The following is a 24,594-nucleotide window of genomic DNA, read 5'->3' on the forward strand; positions in this document are numbered from 1 at the left end:
ATCTTGGAGGCCACATGAAAGCTGTATCTCTTAAAGCAGAACAATGTTCCAGGAGGCACAGTTGCTTCACAGCTAAAATATGTCAGGCTCGATTCCTGGCTTGGGTCACTGTCTGTGCGGAGTCAGCACGTTCTCCCCGTGTCTGTGTGGGTTTCCTCCGGGTGCTCTGGTTTCCTCCCGCAATCCAAAGATGTGCAGGTTACGTAGATTGGCCATGCTAAATTGCCCTTGGGTGTCCAAAAAGTTTAGGTGGGGTAACTGGCTCACAGGGTTAGGGTGGAAGTATGGGCTTAACTAGGATGCTCTTTCCTAGGACCGGTGCAGACTTGATGGGTCGAATTGCCTCCTTCTGAACTGTAAATTCTATGATGTTGGTCTGAGATTGAAGTAAGGCAAAATTATGGGATAAAGCATCAAACATGTGCTGAATCTGACCAAGGGAGCGTCATGAGAAATCCTTATTTCTAACTATCCTGTCCTTTGTTGCTTGTTCTGGGTGAGTGTGCTGAACACTCAATTTGGCTCTGTTTCGTTACTTAGCCTTGGAGTCGCCAGGTATCATTAAGATACCGCCACAAGTTTCAAGGTCAAGTTCAAAGCAATAAAACCATACACCAATTAGTAAGTTCAAACAAGACACGTTTATTATATTACAGTAATCTACTAATCATGCATATAAACTATAAGACTAAGCTAATCCTACCACTACTAGGCCAAATACTTATCTGGATAAGGGGACTGCTGGATCAGGGAACAACGGCTTCTAGCTTTGTCCAGGGTCCGCAGGCTTCCAGTGGTTATGGTCTAAAGGGGTCAGGAGTTTCTATTCCCGTAGCGTGCATTGTGACTTACTTGCTGGCGGCTTCTGTCCAGACCTCTCCTGCACAAGGTTCTTCTGCTGCAACGGTGTTCTGCTGGGAGGGCTAGCTGGTCAAGGAGAGTGGCAGAGAGAGTGAGCTGGGGTCGGGGTCTGTGTTTTATACTCCTCTCAGGGTCTTGCGCCCACCTGGGCGGACCCTCTATACTCTTGTAATCGATTGGGTCTCTTCCCAATCGATTGATTCGAATTCCCCAATAGCGGGGCAGTTGCTCGATCACTGGGGCGGTTCTTGGGACTTATTGTTTTGGGATTCTTTGGCGCCGAAAAGTCTGGCCTTCCATTCACTGTATCGATTAGTGTTAACTTGTGTCTTTTGTGCCTGGGGATCGCCCGGTATCGCCTCATTAATATGCTAACTGTTTCTTTTCATAGCGTTGTCTGGTTTCAGCAACAGCCAAACTGGTTTCTGCAGCAGTCCAAATATACAAGCACTCTGCAAGCTGCTTGCTTTTTACAACCTGTCCAATTTTCCCTGCATTCCTTGCAATCTTCCATTTTGTGTTTGGGCAGTGGTCACCCCAGGTGGCTACACCTTGAGCTGGGTGTGTTTGATGGAATATTGTTCTGTATCTAATATGTAGCAGAATAGAACTTTATTTTGTCGCTAATCCATTCTGTATCTTAACTGGGAGGAAAGGATGGGGAAAGTTAGAAGGAGCTTTACACATGTTTAATATTAACACACCAAGTGGTGACCCTCAATTTTGTTTTAAAACCTTTTTTCCTGGGTACCTCTGCTCTCACCACTAAAAGCAGTTGCGAGGAATGTGTGGATTTCTTTGCCAGCAAGACTGAGATCAGCTGCTTCTGCCACTTATCTACTTACCCCCAGCCCACTAAGCCCCCTCTTCCATCTCCCCACATACTCTCTCTGAGCTCAACCGGTACAAGAAATCCAGCGCTGATGTCCTCTTGATTCTTATTCCCACTAAAATTTTGACTGCACAACTTTCCTTCCTGGCTTTGATGCAAGATAACATTATTAACAATGTTCTCTCTTCAGTCTCTGTCCCTCTTTCCTTCTTTGCCTCAACAGGGATCTTGGATTCATGTCGCATTACATCCACCCCCCACCACCTGGCCTGGACTTGCAAAATCCCACCAACTGTTCTGGCTTGAGACAATTCACACCTCTTTAACCTGTGATTATCCCTCTCCCTGGATCTGTAATGATTTGATTACCTGCAAATGCTCGCATTCCAAGCATTGTCCAGCATCTCTGACTTTGTCTATATAAATGTTTCTGGAACATACCTCGCCATTCACCTGAGGAAGGAGCTGCGCTCCGAAAGCTCGTGTTTGAAACAAACCTGTTGGACTTTAACCTGGTGTTATAAGACTTCTTACTGTCCTCTTTCCTTCATCACCCCTTTCCACAAAAAGCCAACTCTTGGTGGCTCTGTCCTGGTAAATGCCAGATCTCCAACCTCGTTTTTCACTCCAAAGTTCTTGAACGTGCTGTCACTTCCCAAATTTGTCCCCATCTTCTTGTAACTCTGTTTGAATCCTTTGAAACAGGCTTCTGCACCTGCCACAATACTGAAACAGCTCTTAACATAGGATATCATTTGTTACTTTGATATTATGGCAAAGGCAGACTTTCTGACCTTATCCTTCTTGACTTTTATGTAGCCTTTGACGCAGTTGATCACACCATTCTCCACCAGTGGCCTCTGCTGTCCAGCTGAGTGAGATTGTACCATTCTTATTGGGCTAATTATAGGCATAGAATTGTCATCAATGGCTTCTCTTTCCATTCCTCCGTTGTTAACTCCAGTTTTCCACGCTGCCTTGGTGAAAAAATTCAAAAACACAGCCGTTCATTGCTGATGACACCCAACTATACTTCAATACCACCTCTCATGACGTCTCCAGTGTCTCTAAATTGTCAGATTACAAGTCTGATATCAGTACTGGATTATCAAAAATTTAGATCAATTAAATATTGGAATGTTGAAGCACTTTTTTTGCAATGCATGTCACAAATTCTGCTCCCTTGCTGTTGAATTCATCCCTCTTAACGACCACTTCTGAGATTGAACCAGATCAACCATTGCCCCCCCCCCCCCCCACCCCCCCACACACACACACTCCACTTGGGCCAGCTGTTCCTATTTGCCATTTACACATTGTTCACCTTTCTTCTGCCATTCACACATTCTAATCTCTTTATGTGCCACTATCAGAATCCTTCTTAGCCTTAATCACCTCATTTACATTCCTTTTATCTCTGTTCTCGACATCTTTGTCTATCTCCACCTATCGCTGACCCCCAACCAGCCCCCCTTGCCCCCACTGCAGTATAAATTTGACCCCATTTCCAATTTTCGAGCTTGGACAAAGAGTCAGCCAGACTCTAAATGTTAGCTCCCTTTTCTCTCCACAGATGCTGTCAGACCAGCTGAGATTGTCCAATATTTTCTGTTTTAATCCAAAACTCTGCAGCCATGTACAAAATCCTGTGTACCTATCATTCCAAAAATGCCCTATATCCACTTCCTCAGCCCCCGGTTCGGCCCTATATAACTTATCATAACACTCCCTGAATGCCTCATTACTGTTCCCCGGCTCCAACACTACCTCCCCCTTTCCTGTCCGTACCCTCGGAATTTTCCAGGATGTGGCCTGCCTCCGTAGCTGGTGGGCTAGCATACAGCTCTCCTACTCTCGATTTTCATACTGCACTCCCCTCGCCATCATCGCTGCCCCACTGCCTTCCCCATCATCAGCCTGTCAAACTGCCCAGTAACCGCTTTCTCTCCACCAATTGCTCCTTGATGGAGGCATTTGAATATTTTTTTGTCCACCTCGACTATCTCGTCCAACGACCGTCCATACTCGTCCCCCCATCTCCTATCTCTGAGCACCTTGAACGAGATAACTCTCTTCCCCCCCCCCCCCCCCCCCCCGAACCACCGTCTTCAATGCCTCCCAAAATATGGCAGCCAGTACCTCCCCATTCTGATTCAACTCCACTTAGTCTCTGATCTCCGACCTTCTCAGAGCCCCTTGTCGCTAGACGCCCTGTGTCTAACCTCCATCCTGGCCTTTGCTCCTGCCTTGAGCTAAGTCTAACCTCCAGCCAGTGCGACGCAACTTTGTACATTGCAATCATGTCCTCCCTCAGTCTCCTCTGCTCCAAGGAAAACAATCCAAATCTATCCAATCTCTCTTCATAACTAAAACTCTTCAGCCCAGGCAACATCCTGGTAAATTTCCTCTGCACCCTTTCAAGTGTTATTACATCCCTCCTACAATGTAGATTCCAGAGCTGCACACAATTCTCTAGCTGTGGCCTAACCAACGTCTTACACAGTTCCGGCATAACCTCCCTGCTCTTAGCTTCTATGCCTCGGCTAATAAAGGCACGTATACCATAGCCTTTTTATTTTATTTTTTAAAATAAAACATTTTATTGAGGTATTTTTGGTTTTACAACAACGACAAAATAAACGATATACATGAATCTATAAACATAGTGCAAACAGCCTGCTTCCTCCCTTACAGGTTCCACCTTTATTAACCCCCTTCTCTAAGCTAAACTAACCCTCCCCTCCCCCTCTGCAAAGAAGTCGACGAATGGTTGCCATCTCCGGGCGAACCCTAACAGTGACCCCCTCAAGGCGAACTTGATTTTCTCCAAACAGAGAAAGCTCGCCATGTCAGATAGCCAGGTCTCCAACTTTGGGGCCTTTGAGTCCCTCCAAGCTAATAGTATCTGTCTCCGGGCTACCAGGGAAGCAAAGGCCAGAATGTCTGCCTCTTGCTCCTCCTGGATTCCTGGATCTTCTGACACCCCGAAAATCGCCACCTCCGGACTTGGTGCCACCCTTGTTTTAACACCGGGGACACGCCGTCTGCAAACCACTGCTAGAATCCCTTAAGCTTTGGACATGTCCAAAACATGTGGACATGGTTTGCACACCTTGCACAGCTATCTTCTACACCAAAGAACCTGCTCATCCGAGCCACTGTCATGTGAGCCCAGTGAACGACCTTAAACTGTATCAGGTTGAGCCTGGCAAATGTTGTGGACGCGTTGACTCTACTCAACGCATCCGCCCAGAGATCATCCTCTATCTCTCCTAATTCCTCTTCCCACTTGCGCTTCAGCTCCTCAGTCTGCGTGTCCTCTGACTCCATGAGCTCCTTATAGATGCCAGAGACCTTCCCTTCTCCCACCCACACTCTGGAAACTACCCTATCCTGTATCCCCCTTGGTGGTAGGAGCGGGAAGGTTGAGACCTGCCTACGTAGGAAGTCTCACACGTGCAGGTACCTGAATTCATTTCCCCATGCCAATCCAAATTTCTCCTCCAGCTCCCTCAAGCTAGGAAAGCTCCCTTCTATAAACATATCCCCCATCCTCTCAATTCCTGCCCTCTGCCATCTCCGAAACCCCCCCCCCCGTCCACCATTCCCGGGGCAAACCGGTGATTATTGCAGATTGGAGACCAAACCGATGCTCCCTCCTCTCCCACATGCCTCCTCCATTGCCCCCAGACTCTCAGGGCAGCCACCACCACCGGGCTGGTGGTGTACCATGCTGGCGTGAATGGCAGAGGCGCCGTTATCAACACCCCCAAACTGGTGCCCTTACATGAGGCCGCCTACATACGCTCCCATGCCGACCCTCCCCCTACCACCCACTTACTGATCATGTCGCCCAATAATAGTTACTGAAGTTCGGCAGCGCGAGCTCTCTCCCCGACTCTGCTCAAACATCCCCTTTCTAACTCGCGGGGTCTTGCCCACCCAGACAAAGCCAGTGATAACTTTGTTAACCCGTTTAAAAACGGTCAGCGGAATAACGATGGGGAGACACTAGAACACAAACAGGAATCTCGGAAGGACCGTCATCTTCACCGTCTGGACCCTCCCAGCTAATGACAACGGGAGTGCGTCCCACCTTCGAAAATCGTCCTTCATTTGGTCTACCAGACGGGCCAGATTAAGTTTCTGCAACCGTTCCCATTCCCACGCCACTTGGATGCCTAGATGCCTAAAACTTCCCCCTACAACTCTAAACGGCAGCTCCCCCAATCGCCTCTCCTGTCCCCTTGCCTGGATTGCAAACATCTCACTTTTCCCCATATTTAGTTTGCACCCCGCAAACTGGCCAAATTCCCCCAAAATCCTCATGATTTGTTCCACCCCCTCCACTGGGTCCAATACATACAGGAGCAGGTAGCCTGCGTGAAGCAAGACTCTGTGCCCCCCCCCCCCCCCCCCCCCCCCCGGGACCAACCCCTTCCAGCCCCGTGAGGCTCTCAGCGCAATTGCCAGCGGCTCTATAGCTAGTGCGAACAACAGTGGGGAGAGGGGGCATCCCTGTCTCGTCCCCCGATGTAGCCTAAAATAGTTCGTTGTTGTCCTATGCATCCGTACGCTCGCCACAGGAGCCTGATACAGCAACTTGACCCAGTCAATAAAGCCCCCCCAAATCTGAACCGTCCCAGTACCTCCCACAGATATTTCCATTCTACTCGATCAGAAGCCCTCTCTGCGTCCATTGTGACCACTACCTCCACCTCCCTATCTTCTGGGGGCATCATGATCGCATTTAGCAACCGTCTTACATTGGACACCAAATGCCTTCCCTTAGCGAACCCCGTCTGGTCCTCCCCAATCATGTCCGGAACACAATCCTCAATCCTAGAGGACAAAATGTTGGCCATTAGTTTGGTGTCCACATTCAATAGGGATATCGGCCTGCAGGACCCATACAGCTCCGGATCCTTATCCCGCTTCAGGATCACGAGATCGTGGCATGTTACATCGTCGGGGGAAGCACCCTTCTCTCCCTTGCCTCATTGAATGCCCTCAGCAACAGCGGCCCCAATATACCAGAGAACTTTTATAGAACTCCACTAGGTACCCATCCGGCCCCGGGGCTTTACCCGATTGAATGGCCTTCAGCCCCTCTGCTATCTCTTCGATCCCGATCGGGGCCCCCAGCCCTTCTATCATCTCCCCGTCCACCTTTGGGAAATTCAGCCACCCTAGGAAGTGCCTCATCCCCTCCGGCCCAGGTGGGGGTTCCGACCCATACAGCCTACTATAAAACTCCTTAAACGCCTTATTCACCCCTACTGAATCTCCCACCAGGTTCCCGTCTCCATCCTGTACTTTCCCTACCTCCTTGGCTGCCTCCCTCTTTCTAAGCTGCTGTGCAAGCATTCAGCTGGCCTTTTCTCCATGCTCATAAATCGCCCCCCCCCTCTCCTTTCTCAGCTGCTTTACCGCCCTTCCTGTGGTTAACAAGTCGAACTCTGCCTGTAGCTTCCGCCATTCCCTCAAAAGCCCTGCCTCTGGGGTCTCCGCATATCTCCTGTCGAGCTGCAGTATCTCCTTTACCAGTCGGTCCGTCTCTGTCCTGTCTACCTTCTCCCTGTGGGCTTGTATCGAGATGAGCTCCCCTCTAACCACCGCCTTCAATGCCTCCCAGACCACCGCTGCCGAGATTTCCCCCATGTCGTTGACCTGCAGGTAGTTCGGAATACATTTCCTCAGCCGCTCAGACGGAGCGTCAGCCAAAAGTCCCACATCTAACCTCCAGTGCGGGTGCTGGTTACTGTCTTTACTAACCTGCAGGTCAACCCAGTGCGGGGCATGGTCTAGATTGTGATCGTCGAGAACCCCGTGTCCACCACCCCCGTCAGTAGAGCTCTGCTCAGAATAACGAAATCAATCCGGGATGTGTGAGTAGAAGGAGAATTCCTTTACTCTTGGCTGCCCAAATCTCCATGGCCCCCCACCCCCTCTCCAATCTGCTCCATGAACCCTTTTAACTCCTTAGCCATTGCTGGCACCCTGTCCGGTTTTCAGGTTGACCGGTCTAAACCAGGGTCAATAACTGTATTGAAGTCCCCTCCTGTGACCAGGTTATGCGAATCCAGGTCCGGTATCTTCCCCAGCATCCTCTTTATAAACTCCACATTGTCCCAGTTTGGCGCGTATACATTTACTAATACCACCTGCACCCCCTCCAATTTCCCACTGACCAAAATGTACCGGACTCCCCCATCCGAACCTATTCTTCCCGCCTCAAACACCACTCACTTGTTGATCAGGATCGCGACCCCTCTGGTCTTTGAGTACAGTCCCGAGTTAAAAACCTGTCCGACCCAACCTTTCCTTAATCTAATCTGGTCAGCTACTCTAAGGTGCATCTCCTGCAGCATTACCACGTCCGCCTTTAGTCCTCTCAAATGCGCAAACGCGCGTGCCCGCTTGACTGGCCCATTGAACCATCTTACGTTCCAGATGATCAGTCTTGTTGGGGGGCTCATCGCCCCCCCCCTCGCTGATCAGCCATCCCCTCTCTTGGGCCAGTCGCCAGCCCGCGCCGCACGCCTCCACCGGCCTGCCCCCACGCAGCCTCCGCCCCCGACCTCCTCTCTGTCCCTCAGTAAAAGTCCCTCCCTCATCAGCAGAAGATTCCCCACCCCCCTCCCAGTAACAGCACAAAATAAATCAGCTCCGGCACCACTGAAACCCAAAGATCGCCGCCATGGGGTCCAGCTTCACCTCGAACCCCACTATCCTTGATAAGGTCTCAAACTCTGCCTCTCAGAAGCACACCAACCTCTCACAACCCCAAAATATGTGAACATGATTCTCCGTCCCCCGCGAATCATCCACGGAGACAGAGTGTAACATAGCAAAATATGAGGATGATACTTAAATAGGTGGGAAAGCAGGCAGTGAAGAGGAAATACTGATTTTACAATGGACATAGGCTAGGAGATTGTGCCAAAATTTGGCAGGTGGATGGCAGCACTTTGGCGCTGTGATGAGCACTCTTGCCTCACAGCGCTGAGGTCCCAGGTTCGATCCCGGCTGTGGGTCACTGTCTGTGTGGAATTTGCACATCCTCCCTGTGTTTGTGTGGGTTTCGCCCCACAACCCAAAGATCTACAGGGTAGGTGGATTGATCATGCTAAACTGCCCCTTAGTTGGAAAAAGAAAATGAATTGGTTTACTAAATTTATATTTAAAAAATATTTTTTTGGCAGGTGGAGTTTAAGGTGGATCTGAGTGAGGTTAGCGATTTTGGCTGAAAAAATCGTCAGGCCAATTATTATCCAAATGGAAAGCAGATTCAAAACGCGCCTGGGTAGAGGGATCTGGGTGCCTTTGTTCATGAATCGCAGAAAGTCGATTACAAGCAGTTACAAAATGTAACAAGAAAGGCAAATGGAATGTTAGCGTTTATTGCAAAAGGACTGGGGTATAAAAGTAGAGAAGTATTGTTGCAATTGTATAGGGTGTTGGTGAGACCACATCTGGGGTATTGCATCCAGATTTGGTCTCCTTATTTAAGGAAGGATGTCATGGCATTGGAGGCAGTTCAGAGGAGATTCACAGAATGATTCCTTGGATAAATGGGTTGATTTATGAGGAGAGATTAAACAGTTCGGGTTTATACTCGCTGGAGTTTAGAAAAATGAGAGGGGATTTGATCGTGGTATACAAAATACTAAAAGGGGTTGATAAAGTAAATGTAGACCAAATGTTCCCTCTTGTGGAACAATCTAGAAAGGCAGATTTAAAACTGAGACGAGGAGGAACTACTTCTCGCAGAGGGTAGTACATTTATGGAACTCGCTGCCCCATAGTACAGTGGAGTCTGAATCGTTAAATGGTTTCAAGAGAGAGATAGATTCGACCCCACCCCCCACCCCCACCTCATCCCACCACCCACACCTGACGCTTAAACCTATAGTTCCCATATCGTGGCATCAACACTGATATTTGGTCCAAAATGCCTCCTCAGCTGATTTCAAGTCTTAATGGTCAACTCTACCAACAGACTCTCCGTATACTTCCTCGGGGCTAATTGCAACCGGGATGTCACCAGGGCCTCACACTTGAGCCCGTACAGGACTCCTCCTCCAATCTGATCCCCTACACCCCCCCCCCCCCCCCACCCTCTGCCCCCGCTCCTCTCCAAACGCATACCTTCTGATGATTCGCTGCCCAGTGTCAGGTTCGGAGCGCCAGCCCCTCTCTTGGCCTTTGTAGCAGTGCCCTCTTTACCCTCGGTACCTTCCCTGCCCACACAAATTCTGAGACCAGCACCTCCACCTTCCAGAAAAAGGCCTTGGGGGAGGGGGGAGGGAAAATCGAGAGGAACTGAATAACAAACAGGAACCTTGGCAGTACATTCATCTTTACTACCTGCACCCTCCCTGTTAAAGTCTAGTGCAACACATCCTACCTTTTAAAGTTCCCCTTCACCTCTTTCACTAATCCTGCCAAGTTCCACCTATGCATTGTGGTCCACTCATGCGTTACCTGAATCCCCGGATACCTAAACTGTTCCCGTGCCAACTTAAATGGTTGTACCCCGGGTTGTCCCCGCCACTCCGCCACATTTATTGGGAACACCGTAATCTTCGCTATGGTCAATTTACAGCTGAGGAAGACCACAAATGTCTCCAACAATTCCATAATTCTGCCCATACTTTCCAATGGGTCCGACATGAACAACAACAGGTCGGCTGCAAACAGTGCTACCTGGTGCTCCCTACCAGAGACCCTCGCCACTCAGCCGACAGGCCCGAATCGCTCGTAGTAACCTCTTTACAAAACCAACGTCGTACCCCCCCCCCCCTCCCCCCCCCCCCCCCCCCCACATCCGCACCTCCCTGTACCCCCGGTAAACCCCAAAGTTTTCTGCTCAATAAAAGGCCACCCTCCTTGACTTCGAATCAACCCCAAGTGAAACACTTTTCCCACCCATCCCTTCCTCAGCCTTATTTGATCTTTCACCCGGAGATGCGTCTCCTGCAAGAAAATCACCTCCACTCTCAAGCTTTTCAGGCGTGCTTTTCAGGGACTTTTTGACCGGCTGATTCAGCTTGCGGACATTCCATGTTGTGATTCTTACGCCTCCACTACTCTCTAGTATCCGCCATCACCACCCTTGGGCTCCGCCTCACCCATTCCCACTCTAAACCGAGCCCATTCAAGATTGCACCCCCGCCCATGACCACACTCCTCCTCCATAACTGCCAACCCTCATTTCCCACCCCCCCCCACTTCTGTTCACTAACATTGCTCGCTAGTGTAGTGACTCCTACCTGAAGGTTCCCCCCATACAACCCATCGTAACTTGTGCAACAGGCACCCGATTACCATAAGAAGAATCAAAAACATCAACACACCCCAAAAATACAACCATTACAGAACAAAAAGTAAAAACATCCGAAAAGAGTATGAGGGGGAGCAATCGCCCCCGTACAAATTTATAACTTCTTAACTCTTTTCCCCCACCCCCCGCATCATCAAACAAGAACAATAACAAAACCCAACTTTTGTAGGCATAACTCCTCTATCCAAAGTCACCATTCAGATCTCCCACAGTTTATGATCCCTGATAAAGTAATTTGCCTCTTCCAGCATCCCAAAGTAATATTCCCGGCCATCATTGGTTATCCAAAGTCTGGCTGGGTACAACACCTCAAATTGAATCTGCTGCCGGTGCATTTGCCTTGGCCTTGTTGAACCCCGCTCGCATCCTGGCTAACTCCATCCAATTTCTTGATAAATCTGAATTAGATTCCCCCCCTGTTCACAGACCCGTTTAGCCCTGGCCCACCTCAGGATCTTTTCTTTCTGTGGATGGTCAATCACTGCCGATGGCAGCTCCTCTGCTTTCAGCTTCTGCCTCAAAGACCTATGAGCCCAGTCCACCATTGGGGCCTTGTCGAACACCTCCTCCACCAACCTGGCCAACATCCTCGAGACGTAATTCATGGCGCTCATTCCCTCCACTCCCTCCGGCAGACCCACAGTCCGCAGGTTTTGCCGCGACTTGCACGAATCCCCCAGGATCGACATCTCCACCTCCAACGACCCGGCTGGGTCACTGTCTGTGCGGAGTCTGCACGTCCTCCCCGTGTGTGCGTGGGTTTCCTCCGGGTGCTCCGGTTTCCTCCCACAGTCCAAAGATGTGCGGGTTAGGTGGATTGGCTATGCTAAATTGCCCGTAGTGTCCTAAAAAGTAAGGTTAAGGGGGGGGTTATTGGGTTACGGGTATAGGGTGGATACGTGGGTTTGAGTAGGGTGATCATTGCTCGGCACAACATCGAGGGCCGAAGGGCCTGTTCTGTGCTGTACTGTTCTATGTTAATACAGTCACTCTGGCGGATACCACCACCTTCATCTCCTGGATTATTGCCCTTGCGTCTCGAGGCACTTTTCCACCCATTCCAGGGCCCCCGCAAAGAGGTGTCACTGCCCCCTCAATCACCTTTGACCATTCAAACTACATTTCCTTCCTTTGCTGCTGAAGCTCCTCTTTGATGAAGCCCATCAACTAACTGCTCCATCTGCAGCTTTCCCGTCGACGACGACCCTTCCCCCTCCGCTATTTTCATAATTGGTACTGCCCCACGAGTCTCCTCCAACTCTTTCACCAGGTCTTTCACTCTCTTCAGCCAGGTCGGATAGCCCATAAACAAGCCTATCTGGGGAGAACTTCTTCCCCAACACACTCCGCTCCATGTTTCTGCCCAATTTACCCAAAGCACGGATGAAGAGGGGCCAGAACTATCGCCTTCAAGCAAGAGCCGCCTGTGTGCGACCACTCACTCCATGGCTGCCACCGGAAATCGTCAACCCTCCTATATTCATATCTAAATCATTTATATAAACCACACACAGCAAGGGCCCAACGCTGATCCCTGCAGGACCCAACTGGACACAGACCTACAATCATAAAAACACCCCTTGATCATCACCCTCTGCTTCCTGCCACGCAGCCCAATTTTAAATCCAGTTTGGCAAATTTCCTTGAATTCACTTCGCTATCAGTCTGCCATGTGGGACCTTATCAAAAGCCTTGCTGAAGTCCAAGTAGACTACGTCAAATGCATTTCCCTCATCTAGACACCTGGTCATCTCTTCGAAAAATTCAATCAAGTTGGACAGACATGACCTCACCTTAAACCATGCTGACTGTTCCTGATTAATCCCTGCCTCTCCAAATGCAGATCAATTCTGACTCTCAGAATTGCTTCCAATAGTTTTCCCACCACTGAGATGCGACTGACTGGCCTGTAGTTTCCTGGTTTGTCCTTTCCTCCCTTCTTGAATTTTGGGACCATATTGGCTATTCTCCAGCCCTCCAGCACCTCCCCTGTGGCCAGAGAGGAATTGAAAATTATTGCCAACGCCCCTGCTATTTCCTTTCCTGCTTCACTCAACAGCCTGAGATACATTTCTTCTGCACTCTCCCTATTTTTCTCTTGAATGTGTCCCACTGTTCTGTCACGGATTTACCTAAAAGTGTTGGCTCCCACTCCATTCCTGCCAAATTATATCTGATCTTATTAAAATTGGCCTTCCCCAATTTGAACTTTGATTTCAGACCCATCCTTGACCGTAACAATCTTGAACCTAACGGAGTTTTGATCACTGTCTGCAAAATGCTCCCCCACTAATACTTCAGCCACCTGCCCAGCGTTGTTACCGAAGATTAAGTTCAGGACTGCCACCTCTTGTAGGTCCTTCTAAGTACTGACTAAAAAAGTTCTCCTGAATGCATTTTAAGAATTCTGCTATGGCTACCCCAGTTAATATTGGGGGAAGTTGAAATCCCCCATTATCACTACCCTATTTTTTTTACACTACTCTGAAATTTGCCTACATATCTGCTTTTTTATTTCTCTCGAATTGTGTGGGGGCCTATAGAACACTCACAGCAATGAGATTGCTTGTTTTTAGTTTTTAATTTCTACCCATATGGCATCATTCGAAGAGCCTTCTAAGATTCCGTCCCTCCTTACTGCTGTAATTGATTCTCTGATCTAAATTTGGCATCCCCATGTCTTTTAACTCCTTCCCTATCTTGCCTGAAGATCCTGTATCCTTGAATATTGAACAATCTTGATCTTTCTTAACCATGCCTCAGTGGCAGCAATGACAACACACCCCCATGTTTTAGTTTGTGTCCTCAATTCATCAACCTTGTTCGCCAGTCTCCTTGCATTAAAATAACTACCATCCAATCTTACCAAACTCTCTTGTGACTTAACTGGTCTAGACATCCTGACTCACTTAGTGTCTCCTCTAATTTTGGCTGTGCATCTATCCTTCTCAGGATCCCAGGCCTCTGCCAAGTTAGTTTAAACCTCTCCAACCGCCCTAGTAAACTTCCCGGCAAGGACACTGGTCCCATTTCGGTTCAAGTGCAAACCATCCGTCTTTTCCAGGTCTGACCATCCCCCAAAAACTGTCCCAATGTCCCGGAAATCTAAAGTCCTCCCTCCTGTACCAATTCTCCAGCCACGCATTCACCTGGACTAACCTCCTACTTCTATAGCACATAGAACTGGAAGTAATCCAGAGATTGCTATCTTCTGGGTCCTGTTTTTGAATCTACGTGCTAGCTCCCTTGATTCTGCTTTCAGGACCTCATCCTTTTTTCTGCCTATATCGTTTGTATCAACATGTACCACGAGATCTGTCTTTCTGCCTTCAGTATGCCCTGCAGCCGTTCAGTGACATCCCTGACACCAGTTGTTGTTGTTAACCCTATTTGATTTGTTCCTTATTCATAGGTACTGCATTGAACGGGTATTCAGACCTCGAAAGTTGGACCGCTGTCACCCAAGAGAACTTGTAGAATGTGCATTTGACATTGTCACACCGATCACAAGGAACTTGTTGCCAGATGCAGAGGTGATCTGCACCATCGTTGAAATTATTCTGGAATTTCCTGTGCTGCAGGTGGGGAGTTTGTCCATTTATTGTTAACTTTCTTCTTCGGAATGAAAATTTTGCAGTTCAGTTTCACAGTTTACAGTCACATTTACATGACTGGGATATTACCCATGATATATTTGGGTACCATGTGATCAGATTCTCCATTTTGGTTGTACTGTTTCTTGAGACATTGTTACATTTATTTGTTTTGCAGGAGCGCAACTACAGCATCCATCTGAACCACACTAGCCTGCTGAGAGCGGTACTGCTGCACTGTGGGATACCCGAGGACAAACTCCAGCACGTGTACAACATCCTGTCAGATCCTATGGTGTGTTCTTTAGAGCTAGTTAAATTGTTGCTGTAGTTGAAGCTTTAACCAACATGCCACCTCTGCAATATACAGAACAGGGGACAAAAAACCTTGGGGAACAAAGACTGTTTCTAGTTTCATTTTATTCTTGCATGCATTTTGTACTTAACAAGTAAGTAGTATGAAGTCTAGGTCACTGGAGTACTTCCTTAATATGGAGGATTCGGTGAGTGGGGAAATTTCAAGGGTTGATCTCTTCTCTAAAATCTTGTCAAGTTTTGCATTTCTTATCTAATTCAACTTGAACATTAACTTGTGGTTTATTTTTGCCTTAGTCAGCGGTAGACAAGCTGCCTGCTGGTGGCAATTGAACAGTTAGTTAATTAGGTGGCTAGTGAGAAATGGTTCCCTGGACGGTATTGCCCTACTCCGATCTCTAGAATTCCAGTTCGTATAAACACAGGAGGTTTTGCTTATGCACAAAGTAAATAGCATAAAGTCCAGATCAATAGAGTACTGCTAGAAAGAGTACTTACTTAATCCTGGGAATTCGGTGAGTGAAGGAATTTGGTGCAGTGAAGGAAGAGGGGCTGCCCTGGCCTTTGTGGCCCAAGAGATGGAGCAGGAGATCTGAGAGCTCAACTCCAGTCTTTAAACAGGTAAGCAGGTAGGTGAATCGTTGGTGAATTTTAAAGATTTTTTTCCTTCTAAACTGGAGCTGTAGTTTAAACTAGAACTTGGCAAGCATAAATACTGAATTCAATTTATAGCTTAGCTAGGTAAACTACTTAATTTAACTGGAAATAATTGTTGAATATGGAATTTAATTACTCAAATAAAATAAGGCTTGTCTGAGGTATGACCAAGTGCGTTGCGTGTCTGGACTGCAGAAAGTGGGAGTTTGTGGATCTCGGATCTCTCCGGTTCAGTGTAATTTAACTGGAGTTGCAAGTTGAAGAGACTCCCACACATATAAAGGGCAGTAAGAAGTCTTACAACACTAGGTTAAAGTCCAGCATGTTTGTTTCAAACACTAGCTTTCGGAGCACTGCTCCTTCCTCAGGTGAATGATATGCCCGGTTTCAGGGGTAGTTTGTGGGTGAGTTGGTGTGGGAAGTCAAAAGGAAGACGAGGAATGTCAAAGCCCCAGAAGAAAGGTGATAGAAAGAAGGGGGCAAGTGAAAGTCTGCTGGCGAGTGCGGCTGTGAGTCCTATGGGGAAAAATGATGGCAGCGCCTGGGTTGTCGGATGGGCCCGCTCTCCTCACGGTGGAAACTCTGACCGAGGTGATGTCAGTGGAGTTGAAAGACTATTTGCCAAGCGTATGGAGGTGCTTCGGAGGGAGATGATGACTTAGCTGAAAGAGTGGGTGGAGGTGGCAATTGCCCCAGCAAAGGCGGCACTGCTGAGGATATTGGTTGAGGTTCAGGAGCAAGGAGAGAAGCTGAAGGGGGTGGAGGAGGGAGCAACACAGCGATCAGTTCACCGCGATGGGTGAGGAGGAGGAGAGGGGGGGGGGGGGGTAGTGGAGGTCAACTGAGGACTGTTTGCAAGAGGAAGTGGGTGGGAGGATTCCGGGGGGGGGGGGGTTGAATTCGGAAAGAAACGTGTTTACCTAAAGAGTGTTGAGAATTTGGAACTTGCTACCACAGGGAGTGGTTGAAGCAAATTGAATAGATGCATTTAAGGGGAAACTAGGCAAGTGTATGAGGGGGAAGGAAAGAGAGGGTTACGATGATAGAGTTAGATAAGTGATCGGAGGATGCTCAAGTGGGGCACAAACACCAGCATTGCCTGGTTGGACTGAATGGCCAGTTTCTATACCATCTATCCGATGTTATTCTATGGAAGTAGAGGGAAAGAACTAATATGTTCCATTTAGATCAGGTGTGGCACATGAAGAATTGAGTAAAGCTCCCGTTGTTGCATCGCGTGTCTCAGTCCCACCCTTATTTCTACCTTGTTGTCACATGTTTTCATTTACGACAGCATCCATTCTATATCTGCACTGAGTGATTTGCACCTTTGTGCTGATTAAAGGACCCTTTTTGCTTTGGAGTCCAGATCCACTAGTATCTGACTGAGACTACCCAAACACATTTTGCATAGGATTTATGCAGCTTATGGAAGAGACATGCATTTAAACAGCGAGCTATAAATAGATTCTGGGATAGCAACCGGCTGAGCATCCAGTTCCCTCATTTTTTCAAAAAGTAGTTTTAAAAATTCACTTTATGGGTTGTAAGAGTCGTTAGCTGGGCCAGCATTTATTGCCTATCCCGAGTTGCTCTTGAGAATTGTTAGGATTCCTACAGTGCAGACGGGGGCCATTCGACCCATTGAGTCTGCACCAACCTTCTGAAAGAGCACCCTACTCACGCTCAGTTGCCTGTCCTATTACCGTAAACCACCCACATGGTGGTAAGCTGTTGCCTTGAAACACTGCGGTTCCTGAGGTGTAGGTATGCCTACGGTGCTGTTAGGGAGGGAGTTCCAGGATATTGACCCAATGACAGTGAAGGAATGGCAATATATTTCCAAGTCAGCATGGTGAGTGACTTGGAGGAGAACTTCCAGGTGGTGGTGTTCCCAGGTCCTGTCCTTCTAGATGAGTTTCTGCAGTGCATCTCATAAATGGTACACACGACTGACACTGTTCGTCGGTGGTGAGGGGATTGAATGTTTGTGGAGGAGGTGCCAATCAAGTGGGTTGCTTTGTCCTGAAAATGTGCTGTGTAATTGAAAGTACACATTCGGACTCTGGTTTGTTGCAATGGTGGTTGAGCGTTCTGACACCACATTTACTGAATTTGGAGAATAGTAAAAGTACAATTTGGACAGATCCTAGGACTTTACACTTCCCAGACTCCTGGTCCATTCATAAAAATTCTGAATTGCCACTGCCCCTATACCTGACTGTCCTGTTCCACTGCTGTCATTGCATTCCCTTGAATGCACTAACGTTGCTGTGAGGAACTTGCCTCACAACCAGTAACCTTAAATTGCCCGGGAGATTTATCTGGTGATCAAAACCCCTAAAGATCAAAGGTAAGTCCACATGATTTGACTTTCATATCATACCTATTGGATTTCAGTGAAGCTTAGTTAAAATCCGTGCTTCTAAACAATTCTCTATGAAATATTTGGATTTGGTGTATTGCCAGATTTACTGATTTCTTTCCATCTCCTTTAATATATAACAACCTCTCTTCTATGGCAGATGGGGAAGCTGACCAAACAAGAGTTAGAAGCCAAGTTCTGCAACCTGTCTTTGTCACAAAACAGTGTAAGTTGAGTGGCTGCTTGTTGCTGACCTAATGACATTTGCTACAGTCTATGGAACTGCATCGCATGTATGGTGCAGATATGGCCCATTAGGGCCAACTGATCTATGTGAGTGTTTATGCTTCATGTGTGCCTCCTCCCACTGTACTTCATTTCACCCTACCGACATTACCCCTCTATTCCTTTTCCCCAGTGATTATTTTGTTTTCTTTTGAATGCACCTGTACTCTCTGTGCTGTGACGATGTTCCTGGTGATGTGGAACTTAGTAGGAAAGGCCATTTCTGTTCTTAAAGTACCATTTCTCTCTCCTTCAGTTCTTGCATCTATATAAGTATATTGAGAATAAACTGGATCTGGAACAATTAAGAGTTATGCTGATGCCTCTGATGAAGGGGAAGTTGGCTGTTTGCCAGCTGGTAAAACAGGCCTTAAAGGAGCTTGAGGAAGTGACGGAACTCCTAAAGAAACTCGATGTCAAACTACAGGTTGGTTGTAACTAATCAAGTGGTCTCAAACAGGTACTTCACCTCATAGCTCAACTTGTTAAGGCTTTGAGTATAACTGCATCATACAGGTTGGGCTGCTGCCAGTTCAGTGGTGTTTAGTTAGCTGATTTAAGCAAGGCATTGTCAGTGTGTTACAATTGTTGTCTTTCCCCTTCCAGAGTCCGGGATGTCATTAACTTGATCATTGCCCTATGTGACTCCACAGTTGAAGAGCCTGTCGATTCCCTGTTCATACAAGACATGGTGTTGAACAGCACCTGCAGCTTGTAGAACGTCACCCTTGCATTGACATTAAATTTAGGAGAGAAAGATTGTTAAGAGTAACTAAAAGAGGTGCCAGATTTGCAAGTTGTTTGGTAGCGAGTGGGACAGATTAATATATCCTGGAAATCTGAGCAAATGGGCTTGGAGCTGGTAATAAAATGAGAAATATTCAACAGTTTTGACAGCACCTGTGGAGAGAGAAGCAGAGTTAATGTTTCAGGTAGACAACTCTGACTGAACCGAGAGTACTTAGAAATATAACAGTTTTTAAGCAAGGGAAGAAAGAAGAAAAGGAAAAGTCTGTGATAGGGTGGAAGAAAGGAGAGAATAATGAAAATATGGATGATATTACAATCTTAAAGGGATGGTAATTGAACAACTAAAATAAAACAAAAGAGGAGGTGTAAATGTGAAAGGCAGAGTTATCAACAGCTGCTGTCCAAAAAGAAACAAACACAAAGAAAAACTGGGAGAAGGGACTATATAATTGAGGGCAGCAGGGTAGCATGGTGGTTAGCATAAATGCTTCACAGCTCCAGGGTCCCAGGTTCGATTCCCGGCTGGGTCACTGTCTGTGTGGAGTCTGCACGTCCTCCCCCTGTGTGCGTGGGTTTCCTCCGGGTGCTCCGGTTTCCTCCCACAGTCCAAAGATGTGCGGGTTAGATGGATTGGCCATGTTAAATTGCCCGTAGTGTCCTAATAAAAAGTAAGGTTAAGGAGGGGGTTGTTGGTTTACGGGTATAGGGTGGATACGTGGGTTTGAGTAGGGTGATCATGGCTCGGCCCAACATTGAGGGCCGAAGGGCCTGTTCTGTGCTGTACTGTTCTATGTTCTATGTTCTATAATCTAAAGATGTTTCAACTCAACATTAAGTCCTGAAGGCTATAATGTGCCGAATCAAAAAATAAGGTACTGCTCCTTGAGCTTAGGTTGAGTCTCATTGGAAGAGCACAGGTGGCTGAGGACTGCAAGGTCTCAATTAGAGTGAAGGGAAATGAAAAGTACTGAAGCTGTGTTCCTTGCTCCACAGATGGTAGTTAATCTGCGCCTTGTCTACAAGTTGCAGCAGCACAGTGGAGTCATTTTCCAGTTTGTAGCACTTGTGAAACGGCGACACCACATCGTCCCAGAGATCTTAGCAGCTGGAGGGCGATATGACAATCTGGTGAGTTTTTGTGGTTCTGATTTTCCTTGGCAGCATTGATTACCTGTTGTTATGTAAGACTCTTTACGTCCAGATTCAGGAATACTTTGTTGCACAAACACACTTATCAATGTGGTACAAGCAGTTGTGCCCTTTATGGGTATTAGTAAATAGTGACTTCAGTCAATCACTGGCAGCACCTTCAGTAAAGCTGTATTGCTTTTTGAAACACAATCGAAATAAATTAGTTCTTGCGTATGGCCGAGTGTCTTGATGAAGTCCCACATAAGAGGCTAGTGTGCATAATTAAAACAGATGTAATTGGGGGCAATATACTGGCATGGATTGGGAATTAGTTAGCAGACAGGAAACAGAGAATGAATAAATTTTTTGAAGTGGCATACCGTGTCTGGTGGGTTACCACAGGGATCAATGCTTGGGCCATGATTGCATTGAATTGTGGAACAGGTTTGAGGGGCTGAATAGCCTTCCCCCATTCCTATTTTCTATGTTTCTATGTTTTCCCAACTAGTCCAGATCATTAGATATTTTTCTCTTCTCTTTGTGTACACATACAGACACACACTGTATATTCTGCTCTCCTATTTTAATATATCATCCCTTTCCACAAAACCGTGCCAATCCTCGTTTGTCAAGCAAAATCATAGAATCACAGAATTTACATACATAGATACACAGAAGATAGGATCAGGAGGAGCCTGCTCCGCCATTCATCACGACCATGGCTGATCATCCAACTCAATACCTAATTCTGCTTTCTCCCCATAGCCTTTGATCCCATTCTCCCCAAGTGCTATATCCAGCCGCCTCTTGACTATATTCAAAGTTTTAGCATCAACTACTTCCTGTGGTAATGAATTCCACAGGCTCACCGTGCTTTGTGTGAAGAAGTGTATCCTTATCTCTGTCCAAAATGGTTTATCCTGAATCCTCAGGCTGTGACCACTGGTTCTGGACACACCTATTCTTGGTAACATCTTCCCGGCGTCTAGTCCTGTTAGAATTTTATAATTCTCTATGAGATCGCCCCTCATTCTTCTGAACTCCGGCGAGAACAATCCCAACCTCGTCAATCTCTCCACATATGACAGTCCCGCCATCCCTGGAATCAGTCTGGTAAACCTTCGCTGCACTCCCTCGAGAGCAAGAACATCCTTCCTCAGAGAAGGAGACCAAAACTGCACACAATACTCCCAAGTGTGGCCTCACCAAGGCACTGTACAATTGCAGCAACACATCCCTGCTTCTATACTCGAAACCTCTTGCAAGGAAGGCCAACATACGATTAGCCTTCTTTACCGCCTGCTGCACCTGCATGCTTTTCTTCAGCGAATGGTGCACAAGGACACCCAGGTCCAGCTGCACACTCCCTTCTCCCAATTTACAAGCATGAGATAGTATCTGCCTTCCTGTTTTTGCTTCCAAAATGAATAACCTCACACTTAACAAATTATACTGCATCTGCCATTGGTTTGCCCACTCACCCAACCTGTTCAGATCTTGCTGTAGGATCCCTGCATCCTCGTCACAATTCACCTTCCCATCTAATTTGGTATTATCTGCAAACTTTGAGATGTTACATTTTGTTTCCTCATCCAAATCGTTAATGTATATTGTGAATAGCTGGGGTCCCAGCACCGATCCCTGTGATACCCCACTGGTTACTGCCTGCCAATTTGAAAAGGACCCATTAATCCCTACTCTTTGTTTCCTCTCTGCCAACCAGTTTTCTATCCACCTCAATACATTTCCCCCAATCCCATGCGCTTTAATTTACAGTGCAGAAAGAGGCCATTCGACCCATCAATTCTGCACCGGCCCTTGGAAAGAGCACCCTACCTAAGCCTACGCTTCCACCCTATCCCCGTAACCCAGTAACCTCACCTAACCTCTTGGACACTAGATGGCCAATCCACCTAACCTGCACATCTTTGGACTAAATACCGAGTGCTGTTTGTTTATTCGAGCATGGAGGATATTGTGGCTGGCCTCCATCCTGTTCTCATCTGTTGTTGACACAATGCGCTTCCTGTGCTAATTTGGTTAATATTTCCTTTCTTTAGCTTTGAAGCAGCAAGGCTAATTTGGGACCCCTGATGCAGCCCAGCATAAGCTAGGCAACCTCAGTGTAGATTGAGGATAGAAGATGGATACTCTGCGTGGCTCAGTTCCACATTACACCAATTTCACCAACGTTCCTCTTACTGATGCTGTAACTCCCATGTCTTAATATGAACTCTTGTATAGGAGGAGTGAACACCAGGGTAAAAGTTGAAACTTCCCTCCCATGGAGTTTTTTGTAAATGGTGTCCATCTCCACGTCATTCGTGTCCACAGTTACATGAACTGTGCGTAACAACAGAAATCATTATCATAGTGTGACTATTCAGATGGAAGGTGATTCTCCTGCTGATGAACGAATTAGTATTGACCTGTCTCTGAAGTATATTCCTGCAGATGTGGCACACGCCTGCCCTTTGCGCCATGTACAAGTATTAACTTCTAGGCAGCACGGTGGCACAGTGGTTAGCACTACTGCCTATGGCGCTGAGGACCCGGATTTAATCCTGGTCCCGGGTCACTGCCTGCGTGGAGTTTGCACTTTCTCCCCGTGGCTGTGTTGGTTTCACCCTCACAAGCAAAGATGTGCTTGGTAGGTGGATTGGCCACGCTAAATTGCCCCTTAATTGGAAAAAATATAATTGGGTATTCTAAATTTATTTTTAAAAAGTATTAACTTGTACAGATCCAGGCCCTAATTAAAGATCCATGTGATTGAGGTAACTGCAGGGATGACTACTGTGGACCCATAATCTCGCAAGAGTCTGCATCTCTGAGTGCAGAAAACAAGGCAATAAACTGCTGGGTGGTCGCACAGCACAGAGGTTTATTGAAACTCTGCTGCACTGTTCTCCAGAGTGATAGGCTGTGGAGTGAGGGTATATTTTCCGACAATATGATTTCTGCACTCAGTTATACGGTAGTAGAAATGTGCCTGACACTTAAACCGATGAAGGAGGGAAACCAGCAGAATCTTAGTTCTGTTCACATACCTGTTTTGCTTTGTTCACATACCTGTTTAGTATTGGAAGCAGCTTCTTCCTCCCCTGTCATGTTTTTTTTTATACCCAATTCCTTTTTTCCAATTAAGGGCCAATTTAGCGTGGCCAATCCACCTACCCTGCGCATCGTTTTGTTGTGGGGGCGAAACCCATGCAAACACGGGGAGAATGCAAACTTCACACAGACAGTGACCCAGAGCCAGTCCTGTCATGGGTTTTGATGTTTAGTATTGGAAGCGGCTTCCTCCTCTCCTGTCATGGGTTTTGAAATAATGCACAGTTGCTGCTCATCACAGCTCCTCAATTCCTTTCTCTCTTGATAATCTCTGGTATTTTGCCTAAATGATTGTTGTTTATATGACAGCAAGCAATCTCTTCAACAGTGGGTGGCATCGATGCTGATTTTGGCTGTTCCCAATCATAGAACTCCCTACAGTGTATAAGGAGGTCATTTGGCCCAGCCAATCTGCACCAACCCTCTAAAGATCACTCTACCCCTATCCCCGCATCCCTGTAACCTAACCTGCATATCCCTGGACACTAAAGGACAATTTAGCATGGCAAATCCACCTAATCTACACAACTTTGAACTGATCTTTGAACACATCTTTTCACAACGATGCCTACACATCCAGTTTCCAGCAAGGCTGACTGGAGCAAGCCCCCGGAAGATTTGTTGCTCCTCAATTCTCCACTTGCTTATTTATCAGCAACGCTTGAGCACTTGCAGTGGTGGTGTTATGGGCCAGGGTTCAGAGAACCCCAAAGTGTATCATAGAGTTCACCTGACCCACAACTTTTAATAGATTGTGGTATGGGGAGCACATGGCCCAGTCTACAGGTGTGGTGCAGCAGAAATGGAAAAGTATTTTTTAAAGCAAAACAATGTTTATTCTATGAACTCAAGTTAACCTTTTTAAAACATATAGTGAACATCTTGGCAACCATCAATTCAAATACAACCCCCAAAGAATACAACACTAAGTAATGCTTACGCTGTCCTTTTAACACCCAGAAGACTTACAAAAAACGTAACCTTTAACAGAAGCACATCAGGTCAAAGTCACTACTGAGAACATTTATAATTATGGATTCACCAAATGATCAAGAGATAGTCTTTTCATGGCAGAGAGAACAGCAGTACACTGCTTTGTCTGGCTTCAACTCCAACACTGAACAATGAAACCAAAAAGACAGACACACCCAAGCTTTTCTCAAAGTGAAACTAAAAAACAGCCAGAGCTCAGCTCCACCCACGCTCTGACATCACAAAAGTAACATGATCAGCCAAACATTTCTTAAAGCGACATTCTTATGACAGTGGAGTTGGCAAAGGTTACCCTGACTGATATCTGTTACATCAGCCCATATCAGAAATCGGAGGAGAAATCCCATACTAT

The 24,594-nt window shown here is 46.9% G+C and overlaps 1 protein-coding gene across 2 annotated transcripts in view; it reads left to right on the top strand.

Moving 5' to 3' along the window:
- The window catches only part of eif2ak4 (eukaryotic translation initiation factor 2 alpha kinase 4), a 236,481-nt gene that overhangs the window by 161,627 nt on the left and 50,260 nt on the right, over positions 1 to 24,594 (top strand). For both annotated transcript variants that reach the window (XM_038782980.1, XM_038782988.1), the window contains 5 exons: positions 14,452 to 14,620; positions 14,811 to 14,927; positions 18,130 to 18,195; positions 18,511 to 18,681; positions 19,998 to 20,132. In XM_038782980.1, the coding sequence (XP_038638908.1) occupies positions 14,452 to 14,620; positions 14,811 to 14,927; positions 18,130 to 18,195; positions 18,511 to 18,681; positions 19,998 to 20,132 (658 nt within the window). The remainder of the gene's footprint in view (positions 1 to 14,451; positions 14,621 to 14,810; positions 14,928 to 18,129; positions 18,196 to 18,510; positions 18,682 to 19,997; positions 20,133 to 24,594) is intronic.

This window comes from Scyliorhinus canicula, chromosome 2, assembly GCF_902713615.1.
Source record: "Scyliorhinus canicula chromosome 2, sScyCan1.1, whole genome shotgun sequence".
NCBI lineage: Eukaryota > Metazoa > Chordata > Chondrichthyes > Carcharhiniformes > Scyliorhinidae > Scyliorhinus > Scyliorhinus canicula.